The following is an 18,337-nucleotide window of genomic DNA, read 5'->3' on the forward strand; positions in this document are numbered from 1 at the left end:
CTGCAGATTGAGGAGGGGTGGCCACACATGAGAAGGAACCCAATGTTCCTCAACACTGCTCAGCCACTAAATCTTGACTCCTAAAACTAAGAGGGGAAAATGTCCCCAAAACCAAAGCGCTTATGTGGCTCTGTCCTGCCTCACTTACAGGGAGGTGTATTTCCTGGCAGAGGCAAGAATGGGCCCAATGAACACCTACTATGTGCACACCAGGGTCAGATGAGGGAGATCTGCTTATCTTGGGCTACACTTCAAAGAGGCTGCCTGCAAGTTGGAGGGCACCCAGGATGTGGTGGGATTATTAAAAGAAGGCAGGCTGCCTCACTTGGAGAAGCAAAGCCCCTTGGGGGGTAAGAAACAACACATGCCTCTCTTCAAAGAGAAAAGGCTGAGATCAAAGGAGGAAAGCAGGAGGCCAAAGGTTGATTCCTGCCATCTGTGGAGTGACTGTGGGCTCATGGATTCTTAGTGCCTACGTCCTCCCAAGTCTACCTTACTGACTTCATGGAAGAGTGGACCGGGTGCATGTATTCCAGTTTATGTGCCTGCATGTTTTGCTCAGGCACTCTCCTACACATACAACTCGAGCTTTAGACAGATCACCAGAGGCAGCAAACACCCACAGAGAAACAATTCATCAGGGTAACCACAACCCCACACCCTCACCACTGACAATCCCCTCTGAAGCATGACATCCCAAACCAGAGATAACGCTTGCCAATCACTGAGTCGGCAGGCTGTGTTGGTTGATCAATCTGCCAGCATGCCTGCTGGCTGATGATGCTGTCTATGCAGAAGGCTTGCCGAGGTATGCTGCAGTCACAGAGGATGAAGCTGGGAGCATGGAGCAAGGGGAGACCCAGGAGGCAGAGGATCTCAGTGTGAGGGAAGTTTCTGTCTCTCAGAGTCAGCTGCTGTGTCATGGGGAGGGGCTGTTGCTAAGGGGAGTGAGCTCCCTGCTATGACAAAGCAAGGGGAGAAGGTAAGATGACCATCTGTGGTGGTGGATGTGGCCAAGGGTGTTCCTGTCCAAGTGGATTTGTTGAGGGAGACCTCTGCTGTCTCCTTTTGGACACAGCACCACACTTTTGTCCCTGAGCTCTGAGAGTGGGTGGTACAGAAACAGTGAGTATGGCAGACTGAGCTTGCCAAGTATCCAAGGGACTGGAACAGCCTGTGCTGAACTTTCAACCCTCAGGCTGGGAGAACTTCCTCTCTATGTCCCTCCTGAGTTACTCAAGGACAGACTCACTTGACAGTTGTGTTGGCCAGGTGTCCCAAGACACCTACCACCTCAAGCCCCTCTAGGACAGCTGGAATGCACACAGGACTCTGGCACTTTGTTCCTAGTGGTGGCTCCTAGAGCTTTTAGGCTGTGCTGGCAGGAATTAATGGGTGGTCCTTGCTCTGACTCTGCCATCACTGGCCCATAGACTGCACATGAGGAAGCATAGCATAGACCATACAGCTGAAGCCTCCTCTAAGGTGGAACATCAAGGTGGAAGGATCCTGGTCTCCCACAGTAGCTAGGCTCCAATCTCACTCAGATTGTTTACCCAGGGATACCAAATAGCCTTTCCAGGGACTCTGGATTTTATCATCTCAAGAGTCATCAGGCTGTATATCGCTAACCAGCATCTACTCATGGACTAATGTGTTCATTCTATTCTCTGTCCCCTGATATCTATAAAGGGAAGGACTTTTTCTTTTTTTCTTGGTCTTGTTAAGGACTGATGTATATTGTTTGCAGGTGTGTGAGGACAATGATGGGGACCCAGGGAGAGGACCCTTCTAGATTTACCCGAAGCATCACTTGACCCCTTCACCAATTCTCAACACTCTTTTAAGTCTTAGTGGGAAGATGGTAAAAGAGTTAGTGTCTATACTATACTAGGTGAGGGTCATGTACAAAATTAGTTGAATTAATGTACCTTGAGGAACATGGGCTTTATAGCCCCAGGACATGCCCCTACTCCATAAGGTTACATGGCAAAAATTTTGACCTGCCCAGTGTCTGGTATGTAAGACATTCTCCTTATAGCTGTATACAATGACAGATGTCAAAAATCCTTTTCTCTGTATAGCATATAGATGACTGTCATTGCTTCAAAGACCAGATGATGAATCCACTTGCACCAGCATTACCTCAGTCACGTCCCTAGATGGGTCTTCACCACCGTAGAGTCAAAATGAGTCACTTATTGGCCAGTTCTCAGATGGAGTCACCAAGGAACAGCTGAGCTACAGAGATTATGTGTGTGTCAACACAGGTGTGAAAATGCCTGTCATTTTATGTTTGTGGGGGTGTGTGTGTACATATGCATTACGTAATACAACATTGAAGAGATGTGTACACATGCATATCTGTGCATATGTGACTGACCCTGTGTAAACAATCATGTGTAGCTGCATGAGCGTGTAGACATATGTAGAAACCTCTGTATACAAATTCTTGGCTGCTGGGCCTGCATTTCTGCTAGTACTATTTTTTTTTCTGGTGCACACCTAATCTTGGTCTCTTTTCTTTTCCTTTCTTCCTAGAAATCCATTACTAAAAGGTTTTTTTAACCCACCTCCAGGGGAAGGGGGCTAAGGAAAGGAGAAGCTAAAATCACAAGACCCAGATCAAAACACTCAGCAGCTAAATGAATTCGGCAGCGTTTTCCCGCATGACTTGGAGGGATAATTTAGTGAGGCCGCCAGCTGGAAGGAAAGGGATTAATTCTGCACTTAGCGCAGTTCCAGTGAATAATTCATCACTGGAGACCTTTGTGCCCAGCCTCTGGGCAACAGGGGACATGTCCTACCCACCTGCCTGTTGACTGTCTGTCCCCATCATTTTCCTGGCCAGGGGTACCTACTCTCTCTCCTTCCTCTGGTTGCAGAGTGCATGTGTCCTGGGGCAAGGCAGGAGGCAGAGGGAGATGGCAAGAGACTGGCAGGGACTATTGAGAAGGCCAGGAAGGCTGGGATACTCAGGGAGAGCTGTCATATTTCCCTGCTTCTCCTCTCTTAGGATTTAAAAAATATTCTAATTGAAATTTCAGTTATTATACATGGTACACATGTTATTATGTGATGTGTGTGTATGTATATGTGTGTATATATATGTATGTGTGTATATATGTGTGTGTGTGTATATATATGTATGCATGTGTGTATATGTGTGGGTATGTGTGTATATATGTGTGTATGTATATGTGTGTGTGTGAATATGTGTGTGTGTGTGTATGCACATAAAGATCAGATCACAACTTTGTGGAATCCGTTCTCTCCTTCCTCGTTTATGTGAGTTCTGGGGATCCACCGTAAGTCATCAGACTTTAGCCATCTCAGCCTCGCTGAGTCTTTGCTTTCGGTGACTTCTATGGGTTTCCTATTCTTGCCTTTGATGTAGTGGTGAGTACAGGTGTGGGTGCCATGAGCAGGGATTGGAGGTATCTGGAGAGGATGATGGTGAACACTACACTGGAGCTTCCGTGTTGTCATCTTCCCACACATTCTCCTCATGCCTCGTACCATGGAATTCCCATGGTCTTCACAGGTAAGGACATAAGGCTCTCAACTACCCATTTTTTCTGTCCTGAGAAGCTAGCAAGAGTAGATTTGCCACTAATCAGCTCTTGAACATTTCCTGGGTTCAGGATCAAATTGTCCACACCCTAGTACTAGAGGGGGAAGTGACGTTTTCAGTGGGTGGCTTTCAGGTGCACTAGAGCCATGAGCAGTGTCAAAGCTGGAGTGGACCTGGCCAGAGGCGCAGTGGCCTCCCCCAGGCAGGGCTTGCCCTGGGAGCCGTCCTACTTGGGTGGGCTCCAAAATGGGACCCCAACCCACCACAGCTCAATATTTAGAATTGCCAAACAGAGCCATCGCTTTCATGATTCTGTTGGGTTGCATGACACAGCAGACCCCGAGACAAGATGATGATCTGTTCTTTTAAAAGCACAGAGTCTTCTCTAGCTGCTGACAGAAGAGAAAGTCAGAATTTCAAAGTGTGCTGGGGACTAGCTGTGCCTGCTGGCATCACAGTACAGGGACCATGGTAAGAAGGCACGTGGGCGGCCTCCAGGAGCTGAGAGCACCTGGTTAGCAGCCAGCAAGGAATCTGGGCCACCAGTCCTACACTGCAAGGAACTGCATCCTGCCCACAACCCCAGAACCCCTGTCACCCTCAGGGAACATTGATCCCCAGTAAAGGAGGCGTGGCTTAGGCTAGGTTGGGGCAGGGGCAGACTCCTTGTCTTAGTGGCCCTTTGTCTCTTCCTAATTACAGCACACTGTCTGATTCTTGGGACCTCAACCCCCCCTGGAACTTCTCAGCTAAATCAGCAAACTCTTCCTTCTCCCTGACCCCCGGCCCTGAGGGTCAGCCCCTGTTAAAGGACATTGTCACTCACTGGGGGTTATGGGAGCTGACACACGTCTGGCCTTTCCAGGCCACTACCCTTACCTCAGAGGAAAGCAGCTGGAAAGAGAGGTTCACCGTGGGGGTCTCGCAATTGATGGTTTTTAGGTGGGTGTCCTGGGGAGGAGAAGGGGCAGTGAGTCTACATGGCCAGGCCAGTGCAGGCAAGGCCTCTGTTTCTGGCTTCCCTGAGAAGGAGGGATGTGTGGGAGGGATGCCAGAGCTGGCCTTTTGCCTATGTTCCAGCACCTCTGCATGGCCCTGCTCACTCCATTCAGCACCCGACTGGCACCTCCACACGCGTCTTCTGGCAAAGCAGAAGTTCCTGCTTGCTGTTACGTCAGAAGTATTTAGATGGTGGCACAGAAATAGACAACGATGCTGGGTGTGGTGGTACATGCCTGTAGTCCCAGCACTTGGTAAGCAGAGGCAGGAGGATCAAGAGCTCAAAGTCATCACTGGCTACATAGTGAGTCTGAGGCCAGCCTAGGATACCTGAGACCCTGTCTCAAAAAGTATTAAACATGACGATAAAGACAGTAATGATAAAATTATTTTTTCCAGGGGATTGAACCTCTTGCCTCTTGCAAGCTTGCATACTAGGCAAGCCCTCTTTCACCAAAACTACATCCCAAGTCTTGTTCTTTAAACATTTGTTTTTTTACTTTTTATTTTGAGACAAGGTCCCCACACTTTTCTCAAACTCATTCTGTAGCTCAGATAAGCCTCAAAGTTTCCATTCTTCTGCCATAGCTTCTGGAGTAGCCAGGGTTTACAGGCATCACCAGACCTGACATTATTGAGAATCTATTTATGTGCCTTATATATTTCCTGACCAAATTCCATAGCAGCTCTGTGACCAAGCTCTCCTTTCTGTGTATGAGTGTGTGTGCATATGTGTGTGAATGTGTATACATGTGTGTAAATGTATGAACATGTGTGTGAATGTGTGAACATGTGTGTGAATATGTGTGTGCATGCATGTGAATATGTGTGTGTGCATGAGTGTATATGTCATAGACAAGGAAACTGAGGCACGAATACTAAGTAGTTTTCCCACAGAAAGGAATACGGTCACATGTAACCTGGCAAGTGGTAAACCCAGAATTTGAGCTCAATCAATCTGCCCCCAGAGCCCGAGTATAACCCTCTGTTTATTGTGTCCTGGATGTGTGGATAGAGAGGAGAAATGAGGTTTATAGAAGTTGTCATCTGTCCCAGATCCTGTAGGAAGATGGGGTAAGAAAAGTCCTGGGCCCAGCTCTGGGAAAGCCTGAGCTCCTGCTGTTACTTCCTGGGGCCTCAGGTTTGCTTTCCAGGGGCTGACCCTGGCTTGTCTCTCAAGCTCCACAGTTAAGACCTGTGCTCCTCACACCTGCAGGCTTCCCTGGTGGGTGCCCTGACAGAGGTTGTTAAGAAGCCACGTTCAGTTGGGTGGTGATGGTACACATCTTTAATCCCAGCACTCAGGAGGCAGAGGCAGGAATATATGAGTTCAAGACCGGCTTGGTCTACAGAGCAAGTTCCAGAGTAGCCAGAGTTAATAGAGAAACCCTGACTTGATCCCCCTCCAAGAAATCAGATTCCCTCCATGGATCAGGAGTGGGGTGGGACCATGTGGGGGACCAACAAATGGTAGGGACTTACAGTGATGGGGAGCCGTTCCACATACAGCCCCTTCAAGCCTTTTCCTGTCAACATCTTGTGGTATAGACGAGACTTTAGTGGCAGCACGGAGACACCTAGGGGCTTCTTGAGGGCCCATGGTTCACTGCTTTTCACTGTGGGAGGAAGGACCAACTGAGTCTCCTGTCAAGATGAGTTTTAGGGTATTCCCTGGGTTCTGTCCTTGGTGTTAGACATGTTGCTCTCTAGGCTCCTGATGCCCCTGGTTCCCTGCCTCCTGTTTCCCCTAGACACACACTCAGCCTCTTTGTTTCTTTATAGATTTATTAGATCAGAGTGAGCTCTAAGTGGGTTTTATATCCATAGGTATTTTTCTGGATCACCCTGCCTCTGTCCTCTGGTGTGTGTGTGTGTGTGTGTGAATTTAGACTACGGGATTGGGACTTGGGATCAGCAGTTTCTTCTGCCATTCTCCAGTACACTCTCTTCTCACTGACAGATACTTATGGTGTCCAGGCAGGGACAGGTCCACATTTCCTGGCCTGTGCTCTGCAGCTGGCCTATGGACATGGACTTAAAATGGACCTTCTTCTCGTCTTCTGCCTATACTTTGGGCTTCCGGTCTCCTGGAGACCCTTAGGCAGTCCTCATAGAAAGCAGAGACACGTGGCCCAAACCTTAATAGGACCATCCTGATGAATTCTTCCCTGATGGGACACTGGGCACTTACTTGAGGCAGAAGGATAATACTCCAGTACTAGGGCTGTGTCCCCTGAGAAACTGGTGGCTCCATCTCTGCTTTGGAAGAGGAAGGACTGGTTCCATAAGGGCTGCTCGGGGGGTCCTCCAGGCCTGGACAGCTGGAAGAACGTGGGAGCAGGTGTGGGGTCACACTTTCTTCCAGATTTGGTTGTACATGTATCCCTTACATGCCACAAATGTTTGTCCCAGTTATAAAAAGTAGTAAATAAAAGGAAGGGAAAATTCCTATATTCTTACATTAAGACAACCATTCAAGTTGGGTTGTGGTGGTGCACACCTTTAATCCCAGCACTTGAGAGGCAGAGGCAGGTGGTTTTCTGAGTTTGAGGTCAGCCTGGTCTACAGAGTGACACAGAGAAATCCTGTATTAGAAAAAAAAAAGACAGTCATTCAATACCACCATGTTCCCATTTTTCAGTGCATATTGTATATGTTTAATTACCACTCTGACCTTTTCCGTTTGCAATCAAAACATGAGCATACACAGAGTCTCAAGAAACTCTCACTACAAGTGACCTTAGTAACTTCAAGATATTCTATGTTTGGTGGCATAGACCTATAATCCTAGCACTTGAGAGGTGGAGGCAGGAGAATCAGCAGTTCAAGGACAACTTGGGCTATGTAAAGAGTTGGAAGACACCTCAGCTATACAGCAAGTTTGAGGCTAGCCTGGGTTACATAAGACCCTCTTAAAAATCAAAACAGAGCCCACCTACCCTAGAAGATGCATTGTCATGTCCAACTGTCCTGATTTTTCCTTTTATATCTTTAAGTTTTTAATGTGTGTGTGTGTGTAAGAACATGCACAATACAGCATGTATGCAGAGGTTGAAGAGCAACTCGCTTGAATCAGTTATTTTCTTCCACCATGTGGTTTTGGATAATCAAACTAGGATTGTCAGGTGTGGCAGCAAACCTTAACTCTCTGAGTCATTTTGCTCTCTCATTTTCTGATGTTTTTTTTCTGTGACAACACTTGGATGTTCCTCCTTGCCACATCCCTCTGTATCCCAGACTATTTTCTTAGTACAAATATCTAAGGTATTATTCAGTGAAAGGATTTTCATGCTCTAGGGTACTTGCTAGGTGTGTGTACTGTTTTCCAAGTATTGTACCAACATTCACAGTCTCTTTCTATTCCATTCAAGTTACTCCAGTCCTGTTCAGAAGACCACATACATCTTCAGGTTCCAGAACCTGGGTTTATCAGGCTGCAACCCTTAGGGACTCATGTGACTTGAAGGCACTATCAAGCAGCAGATGGGGCAAACTCATGGGCATGGCTTGGAAGATGAAATGTGAGAGCATTGACTAATGTCCAAATAAGGGAGACTCTGGGTGGTCCAAAAACCTCAAAGGAAGCTGGACGGGGGAAGTTCTGAAGGGAGATGTGACAAGGTGAAAGAGGAGGGAGGGGCTTCTAGGTGGGAGAGTGAACACAAGCAACAGGGCATGGAGGTGACTCACATCTCAGCACATGTGAAGGATGCTGGAAGGGGGTGGGCGCACTCATGGAAAATCCCAGAATCCACATAGATAGGAAGGTGGGGAAGAGGCCTATAACTCTCAGCATGAAGCCCTGCATGGTCTCAGCATGGGCTGCCTTGCCTCTGCTTCAGGGACTGTCAGCCACAGTGGCAGTGGTCCTACTGAGGGGATTAGCAGTCACAGGGAAAGGTCAGCACAAACACTCAAGGAGTTACTGATGCCCCGCAAATGAGCTTGCTCTGGTCCTCAGGAGTCTTGCCCAAGGCTTGGCTGAATCTTTCCCTGTCCCCAAGGAGCTAGTCTGTGGTCAACACAGGGGCAAATGAACACTAGGATAGTGGCTGGAGTCATAGGCACATCCCTAAAATGTCAGGGTAGAAGCTCAGGGACAGCCACCTGTCCAGCAGTCCAGGACCAAGAAGCCAGGTGTCAGTTCTGTGGACCTTGGTATGGATCACTCAGGATTGGTCCCCACACCACGACCCTCCCATATCCTGGGTATCAGAGGAGGTTATCCACATTGCCTGGGCCAGCTGCCAGGACACGTGGCCCTCAGGGAGGAGGGGTTGTGACTTGGTTTCCTGCTGCCTCATTTGTTGCCTCTATCCTGGGAAAGGGTTATTTAATGGATGCTAGCTGTCTGCTGTGGGACTTATTAACAGATCTAAATGGAGTCTATATGGCAAGAGGTGGTAAGTAGCTGCCTGCCCAATGAGGGACAGCCCTTTCCTTGAATGGGTTCCCAGAGTAAGTCCCCCAGGGAAAAGCCCTTCATACCTAGAATTTGAGAGGGTGAATCATACATATTCTCTCTCTCCTTTCCTCTTTGTCTCTGTCTCTATCTCTGTATCTCTCTCTCTCCCTCTGTCATAAAAAAATGAGCGTGCATGAGACTCAAAGTTAAATAACAATCTATTATCAGTCCTGTAAAGATGAAAGCCTTAGAGGCTGATCTGTATGCTGTGCAGGGGTGAGGGGGTGGGTGTAGGGTAGACATGGCCTGAAGATGCTAATGGGAAAGGCTATGGTGGGCTTTGGAATTAAGGAATATGATTAACCCTCAGCTGTGATCCTCAGAAAAGCCATTAACCCTCTGCCACTGAGGCAGACCTGCCTTCCCTGGGGACAGAGCCTTCATTCCATGGGTCCTTGGCCCTTTCTCCTCCTCCTCCTATTTCCTCTCGACTCACTCTCACACTCACCCTCATCCACTGCTGTTGGTTCTGCCCAGGCACAGTGGAGTCTTGCTGGGAGGCTGGTGCTAGCTGAGGCTTTCAGCAAGCTAGGACCCTTGGCTCTGGGCCCGGGGACCACTCTAAGCTTATTGTTTGGATCACAGTGGGTTCCTTCCCCTTTCTGGGACCTGTGGGGTTTTTTTTCCTTTTTCTGTTTTCCTTTTCTTTCTCTTTTTCTTCTTTCTCTCTTTCTTCCTTTCTTTTGTCAAATGCCTTGTGCTTCACATTTTGAAAGGCTTTTGCAAGGTTGAAGGAGCCAATGGATATTTTTCTAGTAGGCAAAAGTTCAGGTTGACTTAACTTAGCAGGTGTTGCCTGGGACACCACAACAGACACTTGTAGGGTATTGCAGAGACTATGGGAGAGCTAGAGACATATTCTGCCCCTTCCTGGAGCTTCCAAGAGTATAGAGTATATACATGCATTTGGATAAACACCCACCCCTGCCATCATGCAGAGCCTGAGCAAGTTATTGGGGTAGCAATTAGGATATGTGAAGAGAATGCCACGCCTCTTATCTAGGGCAGGGAAGATCTGAGGCTTAAGGTCAAGGTTGGAGGTGAGACGGGATGGATGAAAAGAACAGTGGGTGAGTCCTCCCCGAGGCTGGGTGAGAACTGGAGTGATGAGCTCTGTGTCTGGATGAACAGCGCATAGCTATTGGCTTGGTCCTGTGTGCGAGAGGGATGAAGGGTCCAAGGGAGGCCGGTGGTTTGGGGCAGGGCACACCTTACTTGCTTCTCAGAGAACAAATGAGCAAGGCTGCAACAGGAAGGGGGCTGCAATGGCTCAGGCAAGAAAGGCAGCCAGTACCAGAGTGAGTCCAGGGTGGTGGAAAAGACCAGAGCTTGGGAAGACTGGCTGTGAGGCTGGGATGGAAAGAGATGATGGGCACAAATGGCTCTTTCCCTCCAGTTGTTTTATCCTTGGGAGCTCTGCCCCAACTCTGCAGGTTGTGAGAGCTACAGGAGCAAGCAGGTGGGTCCAGCATGCAAGCCTATGTCCAACCAGACATGTTTGATCTATCCCTTGACCGATCAGAGCCTGGGCTTTGCCATCCTCACCAGGCTGGGGGAGGAGTGGAATAGACTGTGGGTGACCTGGTACATTCTGTCCTTGGCTCACAGCCAAAAGGTAGAGCCCTCTTATCCAGGTGGCTCCTTTCTTCACACCTGCTGGTTTAAGCTATCAGCAAGTCAGAACCACACCCTCCTCAGTAATTGGCTCAAGGAAGGGCTTGTGACCTGATTCTAGCCAATGAAACCAGAAGGAAGGTTAGTTAGGCACTTAGTGGGAAGGGTTAGTTACCAGTTTCTCATAAAAACCTAGCTCTAGCTCTTGCAGGGCACTGGTGGTGCACACCTTTAATCCCAGCTCTCCGGAGGCAGAGGCAGGCGGATCTCTGTGAGTTCAAGACTAGCCTAGTCTACAGAGCAAGTTCCAGGACAGCCTCCAAAACAATACAGAGAAGCCCTGCCTCGAAAAAACAAACAAAACACAACAACAACAACAACAAAAGCAAAAACCTAGCTCTTCACTAGCCTTGTCTAGAAACCTGGGACACTTTGCTCCCAGGAGCAGTTGGTTGCCCAGATGGTCATTACTAGGTGCTAGAGATCATGTCCTTACGGGCGACCACCTTGCAGCATCTACTGCCAAGACTACCTGTGACGCATGGCAGTAGACAGGTACATCTGAGCTGGGTTTTCTGTGGGGTTCATCACAGGTAGAGTAGTTAGGTATACAGGGTGTGAAGCTCTGAAGAGGAAGAAGGGACTCTTAGCCTGGGTTAGCCTTTTCACTCTAACAGCTTAGTCAGGGTGAAGTCAATAGGTCTGTTGAAGGTCACACAGCTAGCAAGCTACAGAGCTGGACTCCAACCTAGGTCTGTTGAGACTAGCAGCCCCTGCCCAGGGGTTTATGGGAAACTCACAGTGCTCCAAGATGCCAAAGAGGACCAGACTTAGAAATTATCTGGTTCAGTCCCCACTCCACCAACTGCAAAGATGAGAGATGGAACTCAGAAGGGGCAGGATAGGGGACTGTGCGCTCTCTAGGCTCAGGGTTCCTGACCAGATCCCCTTTACTTCCCGGCCTGTTCCTCTATTGTTTTCTCTGCTGGCTTCTGGGCATCTCTGCACAGGCTACATGCAGCTTCAACCCTCATCCAGTTGCCACCATACTGGGTAACCTTTGCAAGGGTCTTGTTACTGCTGGGCTCTTGAGTCCCACATGTGGGAGAAGCACTGGGAAGTCTGTCTTGAGGAGTGCATTCATGTGGAGCTAGGCAGTGGTCAGGCCTGGAGAGGCTCCCTCATTAAAGCAGGCAGTACTTCCTGCCCCCTGGGACAGCTGCTGATTGGTTCATAATTTTCTGTGCAAATGCAGGGCCATGTGTGAGATGGCTCTGGGGAAATCAGACTGAGGATTGGTTTGGTTTTGAAGCTGTCCCCATGAATCCCCTTTATCCCATCCTTCTCTGTCTACCATTACATCTGTCTGTGTCTGAGCCTTCTTTAAATGTCTGCCTCTAAATGAAAGCTGGGCCTCCAACAGAGTGTCTTGTTCTAATTTTAGTGGGCAGACGACTGGAGGGACTTCTAGGAACACACTGTCTTCCAAGCCTCCTCCATCGTGTAGAGCAAGCTCCCAGTGGCATGCAGACTGTAGGAGGTCAATCTGGCCATTTTCTGAGCTCAGTCATGACCTGTGCACTCTTTCTCCAGTATATTTAAACATATGCCTTCCTGCCCATTCCCAACCAGCACTACATCTTGGGTTATACTATATATAGTATGATATAAATCACTGCTCTAGACAAACCCTTTCATATCAAAACAAGAAGACCATATCAAAACAACAAGACCAATGGTCTGGCAAAACTGTTCAGTGCTAAAGAGACTAGCTGTCAAGGCACTTAGTCAATGTTTTTTAGTTTTTTCTTTTTAATTATATATATGCATATATATATACATGTGCTGGTGTGCTGCATGTGTGCTGTGGTATGGTTGCCCCATGCCTATATGATACATATATACACAATAATAATGAATTAAAAAGGAAAAAACTTAAAAAGTGATGACTAAGTTGGCATAGTGGCACATGCCTATTTTACCAGGGATGGGAGGACAAGGCAGGCAGATGGAGAGCATATAAGGAAACCTTGTCTCAAAAACAAGGTGAAGAAGGGTCAAGACTTGCCTTCCCTAACCATCCAGACATAAAAATTCCATTTCTCTGGTTAAAATATATTATGGATGCTGAGAAAATGGTCAAATTATGTAAAGATCTTGCTAAAGATCTGAGTTCTGACCCCAGCACCTGGAATCCCAGCATGGAGATGCAGACAGGAGGGTCCCTGGGACTTGCAGGCCAGCCAATCTAGCTGAGTCAGTGAGCTCCAGATAAAATGTGAGTCAGGGCTGGCAAGATAGTTCAATGGGGAAAGGTGCTCGCTGCCAAGACTGATAACCCGAGTTCAATCCTTGGGACCCATATGGTGGAAAGAGAGAGCAGGGTCCTATAGGTTGATTTCTTTACTTCTATACTTGTTCTGTGGCATGTGAACACACACCTCATCCCTCCCAAAATTTAAAGATATGAAAACAATAAAATGGAAAACATTGGACATTGACCTGTTACACACACACACACTCACACACACACACACACACGTGTGCGCATGCATGCCCACACATCATCCTAAGTGTTTCACACCCACAAATCAGTAGTCCCCTGCTCTCTCATCTCCCCAGCCCTTGATAACACGATTGCATTTCTTGTCCCTATGACTGTTGGTTTGAGATGCTCCATGACAAGTGGAATCCATACTATTTGTTCTTTGTGTCTCCTCTCCTCTTCTTGTCGCAGCTCTGATAGTCCCAGCTGATTGTTACTAGATTAGACATGATCTGGGTGGATATTTAGTATCTCTGGGAGTCCTGAGGGCAGGTTCTGTGTAGCACGCAGGAGAGGATCCTGGGCAGCAGTGAGATGTACAAAGTGCTCTTCAGTAGTCAGCTGAGCTGCCGGCTGATGTCATGATGAATGAATGTGTCTGTTACTAGTATACTCCAGTGAGGGGCCATTATTGGAAGGGACCTACCTGAGGACACCCGTTCTGGCTGACCCGAGGCACATCAAAGTTCATTGGTGATGAGATAGGGAAGGAAATCTGGGTGAGGGGCAGCCCCACAGAGGCAGGGTCCTGCCTGGCCTGGCTGGCCCTGGAGAGGCAAGGAGACAGGAGTTGGCCTCTCTGACCTGTGGCCAGCGTGGCATCTGGGGCTCACACTTGGACTCTGGGTTGAGGTGAAAGGGAGTGTTTTTAAGCCAGGACCTTGTAACAAACACACTGGTGATCTCCCGCTCAGGCCTTGGGAAGGCTTAACTTGGTCTGGAGGTGACAGCCATGGCTCTCAGGATCCCTTAGCAGTGACTTGAAGTGACCTTGACTGTATCAGAGCAAGTCAGCGTTACCATCTTTAAAATGGGCCTTGCCTTCCCCACTTCGTATTAGAAAATCTTTATCAGAATTCCTCCTGGCTTATGCTTAAGGGGTGAAGATCCTGTGCGGGGACATGCACACATACTTGCAGTTTGGGCCCATGGTGTATTGTCACTGCAGCAGGACACTAGTGATCACGCCTCCAACATGAAAGTGGGGCTTTTAGGGTATAAAAACTCCTCAGAGCCAGAAGGTCAGCTTGGACAGTGACAGGCAGACAGCCAACTCCGGGAGGGATGCTGTCACAGAGTGCACACGTTGCCTGAAGAACATCCCTCTCTTTGACTTTCAGTGGCCAAACTATCCTGAATTCTTTCCCAAGGACTGACTCTAAAAGAGGACTGGGAATTGGGGGACACACTCAGGCAGGACTAATGTTCCAAGATGGCTTTAGACCATCTTCTTTGGGGACCCTTAGACTGGGGTGGTGAGCTTGGGATAGGAGGATTGTTTTGGGGGTCAGAGATGCCCCTGGGCAGGGAAGGGGGTCCTCTCTTGGGCTCCTTAATACCAATTAGTTCCTGCTCTTCAGCCCTACCTGCTCAGAAATTTCTCTTTGCAGGGGATCAGGGTCTTCTGCTATGGGAAGCTCACTAGAGCCTGAGGTCATGGGGTGTGCTGGGGGAGTTTAGAAGGAACTTTGGGGAAGGGACCTTTCCCACATCCCAGCCCTCTGCCCTCCCCTCCCGCCTAACCTGCACCCACTTACTTAAATGCAGTATAGCTGGGAACCACCCGAGCAATCACCACCATGGGGTTGGGACTGTTGACCAGGGGCTCATTGACTCCCCTAAGAAAGACCTGGAGAAGGGAAGAAGCAGTTGAAGGCGCCCATTCTACCCCTGACATCTCTCCCATTCCTACACCTGCTATGATCACATGGCCCATTCCTACACCTGCTATGATCACATGACCCATCCCTACACCTGCTATGATCACATGATCCCATCCCTATGCCTGCTATGATCACATGATCCCATCCCTACGCCTGCCATTATCACATGACCATCATGCTACTACCCATTCCTGGGACCTGCTCCTCCCTGCCCCTGCTTCCCTTGCTTCTTGCTTTGCTTAAGGTTTCTCTACTTCAGGATGTCACCCTCTGGATCTGACTTGGCAAGTGCCCCTGGTTTCCTAGGGGCACTCCTGGAATTCAGCTGCCTCAAGGGACAAGGTGTACAAGCAGGGGTTCAGGCCTGGGAAGAGGTCCAGACAATTACTGGGGCAAAACTATGGTCGTGGATCCTCCTGGGTTATAAGAGGGGGTTCTCTGATTAGACAGTGAGACAAGAGGACACTTTGTAAACTGGGGACACTGAACCCAGGACTGGTTTCTCCAGCTGTGTTGAGTCTCCCAATCCAACGTCAGGGGTCATACCAGGCACTGTTTGATTTGACGTTCGTCAACCCTGGTGCCTGTTCACCGCAGGGCTTTTCCTGGCAAAGGGTGGATGAGAAGGCTATCCCTCGGTGTCAGCATTGCCCGGGCAGCCCACCTTCCACAGTGTTGCTATGGTGCCAAAGCCCACAGGTGTTTTCCTGTCTGCTCCTCTGCCCACCTTTCCTGCCAGCTCCCCAGGCCCCTCTTCTTGCTGAAGTCTTTTTCTCTCCTAACACATTGTTGTTTCTGCTTTTGCACACACCAATTCCTCTCCTTGGGCCTCCATACCCTCATCCTTTGCCAATTTATCCCAATAGCTGCTTCTCCTCCTCTAGGTTCTGTGGCACCATTCCTGGCCCACATTATTTCTAATAACTAAAGAAGCCTGTTCTCTTGGCCTCTGCATTCTTCCTCTGTAGCAACCACCAGAATTGGAGCTTCTTGGTTCCTGTTTGCTCTCTATCTGATATGACTGGCCTGGGCAGACACATGCATCCCATTCACTGTTGTATTCCCATTTTTTAACACAGAACCTGTCACACAGCGAGAGTCAACAGTGTTTGTGACATTAAAGAGGGAGAGAGAGAATGATGGCAGGAGAGGTGTGCTTGTGCTACTGAGTATTAAGAAGGATGGAAGGACAGAGATTCCTGGGGACACAGTGGGAGAGACATGGTGGCCTTAGGAAGGGTGGAGTTGAACTAGCCTCAAAAATTGGTTGGGTCCTAAGGAAAAAAGGGAGGGAGGGCATGGGCCCTGAACACAGCTGAGGGGTCATTCCCTTGCTGGGTCTGCCCAAGCTGGGAAACCTTGACCAGACCCAGCTCCTCCTTAGGCCTCACTTTTCCAACCTGTGCATCCAGAGTTCGGGTCTTCTGGCTCTGCTCTCCAGTGGGAAAAGCAGCCTAGGGGTGGGGCTTGCTCTGGGTACCTCCATCACTTCATCCCCTGAGGTCCTTCTGTCTGCACCCATGTCTGCTGGGCTGCTGCTGGCTAACTCCACACAGGTGTGAGCTGGTAAACACTTAAACCATGCTTAGTGCCTTTTGGCTCTCAGTGGGGCCCCCAGTGAGCCTCTGATGTCAGTGATGAGCTGTCACACCCTATTGCTCACAAGAACTCCAACAGGTATGAGGGTTGAAGGTAATGGTCTAAGTGTGTCTGTAGGGGATGGGTAATTTACACCTGGAGTGTGCTGACTCTGGCCAGCTGTGAATGAGACAGCTGTAGCAGTACAACTGCTCGTGGCAGCCTGGTGAGTAGCTGAAGCAATTTCTTCTCCCACTGCGTCTCCTGTGACAGGTGCTTCTGTGGATATACTGTGACACATTCTGGAAGAAGGTCTGTGCTGTAATGGGGAGCGGGCAGGTGGGCAGGGGGACTGCTGGGGGGCAGGAGAGCTCAGACTCTATTAGACAAGCCAGAAGACAGAGGCAGGGGTGGGGCAGGTCCACTGTCCTGGGGCTGTGACCCCCTTCCCTGGATGAAGCTTGTGGACAGCGAAGCTGTCTTGACTTTACTCTTCCTTGTTCCGTATATTGGAATCACTGTTTGTCCTAGAAAGGGGCCAGGCAGAAGAGAGGGAACAGATACCTGCTGACACCCAGTGGGTGGCTGTGGGGAGGCAGAGATGTTCAGGATCTCTGGACTCTTATCAGACTCACTTGGGTCTCTTGGGGCTAGAGATCAGTTATTGCCCTGCCAGGCTCATGGTGCTCCAGATTGGGTCTCTGGGGTAGGAGAAGGCTATGGCAGAGCTCTATGGATCACACAGACATTTGTGTGTATGAATATGTGGCCTAGGGAACAGCTCAGGGCCTGGGTGCCTGGGCCATGTCTGCTTCAAGCATCAATTTTACCTCCTGAAGCTGTCCTTGGGCTGAAAGGTGAAAGATCATGGTATGGCTCATGCTTGATCTGCCCAGTGGGTGAGGGTGTATAAGTAGCTGTCGGGAGAACGAATGAATGAGGTTGTAAATGCTCAAGCAGTAGACCAGCCAAACTTTAGGAAGGGCCAGGGAGATGACAGGTTTTGTCTGGGAGTCTCAGGCCCTAGGTGTGTGGGAGGTATGCTTGGGCCATGGTGTTGGCATGCATGTGTGCGTGCATTCACATGTGTGTGTGTGTGCATGTGCACACATGCGTATGTTTATGTGTGTGTGCAGGCCACAGCACAACCTTGTGGAGTCAGTTTTCTATGTGTATTTCAGGGATTGAATTTAGGTCATCAGGTTTGCTTAGCAAATACTTTACCCACTGAGTCATCTCGTTAGTCCCACTATGGCTAATTTAGAAAGGTCTCATTGCTTTGCCCTTTTTGATTTCTTCCCTAGACACCTCTGCTCCATACTCTCTGACCATTCAGAGGCGATCAAGGGCTCCACCTGTCCCCACAGTCCCCACAGTCCCCCAGTGCTGGTACCTCCAGAGCTGTATGGTCACAGCCAATGTAACGGGGTAGCAAGCTGCCCTTCCGAACCATGGTGGCATATAGGCGGGTCTTGGCAGTGGCTTCATCAGCTTTCTCAGACTGCACGGGGTGAAGACAGGATGAAGACAGAAGATACATAGGAAGGAGAATGTCTAAGGGGCAGAGCCTGGTCATAAATCCAGCCAGTGTGGACACTTGCTTATCATTGCACCACTGGGACTCGAGCTGTAATTAAAGCTCATAGTCCCTGGGAGCCCTTCCAAGAAGATCAGCCAATAAATCTCCCCTTTTCTGCTTGAATATTTCATTGCCCTCACAGGGACTACTTCCTGCCTGCTCTCTTGGTGAGGATGTGATAAGGAGGCCTGGGGTGTAAGTGGACAGAGAGCTAGGGCCTTGCAGGTGCCCCACAAGACAGGTCTAGGGCTTCCTCCAGGGTCTCTTGGGGTCTTTGCTTTCCTGCCTGCCCTGGTGCCCCTTCTGTAGTCCTGCAGCC

At 49.1% G+C, this 18,337-nt stretch overlaps 1 protein-coding gene across 7 annotated transcripts in view; it reads right to left on the reverse strand.

The window, feature by feature from the left end:
• Positions 1-18,337, reverse strand: part of Ccdc33 (coiled-coil domain containing 33) — a 98,016-nt gene that overhangs the window by 38,057 nt on the left and 41,622 nt on the right. For 5 of the 7 annotated variants that reach the window (XR_005870341.1, XR_005870344.1, XR_005870340.1 and 2 more), the window contains exons 6-11: positions 17,833-17,940; positions 14,736-14,827; positions 13,625-13,745; positions 6,765-6,894; positions 6,056-6,189; positions 4,454-4,525 (exon numbers count right to left, since the gene is read on the reverse strand). Coding sequence is in view for 1 of the 7 variants with exons in the window: in XM_040730127.1 (XP_040586061.1) it covers positions 4,454-4,525; positions 6,056-6,189; positions 6,765-6,894; positions 13,625-13,745; positions 14,736-14,827; positions 17,833-17,940 (657 nt within the window). In the remaining 6 variants the exon portion in view is untranslated. The remainder of the gene's footprint in view (positions 1-4,453; positions 4,526-6,055; positions 6,190-6,764; positions 6,895-13,624; positions 13,746-14,735; positions 14,828-17,832; positions 17,941-18,337) is intronic. The other 2 variants (XR_005870342.1, XR_005870345.1) reach the window with 2 other exon arrangements.

Source organism: Mesocricetus auratus, unplaced genomic scaffold, assembly GCF_017639785.1.
Source record: "Mesocricetus auratus isolate SY011 unplaced genomic scaffold, BCM_Maur_2.0 Super-Scaffold_100022, whole genome shotgun sequence".
NCBI lineage: Eukaryota > Metazoa > Chordata > Mammalia > Rodentia > Cricetidae > Mesocricetus > Mesocricetus auratus.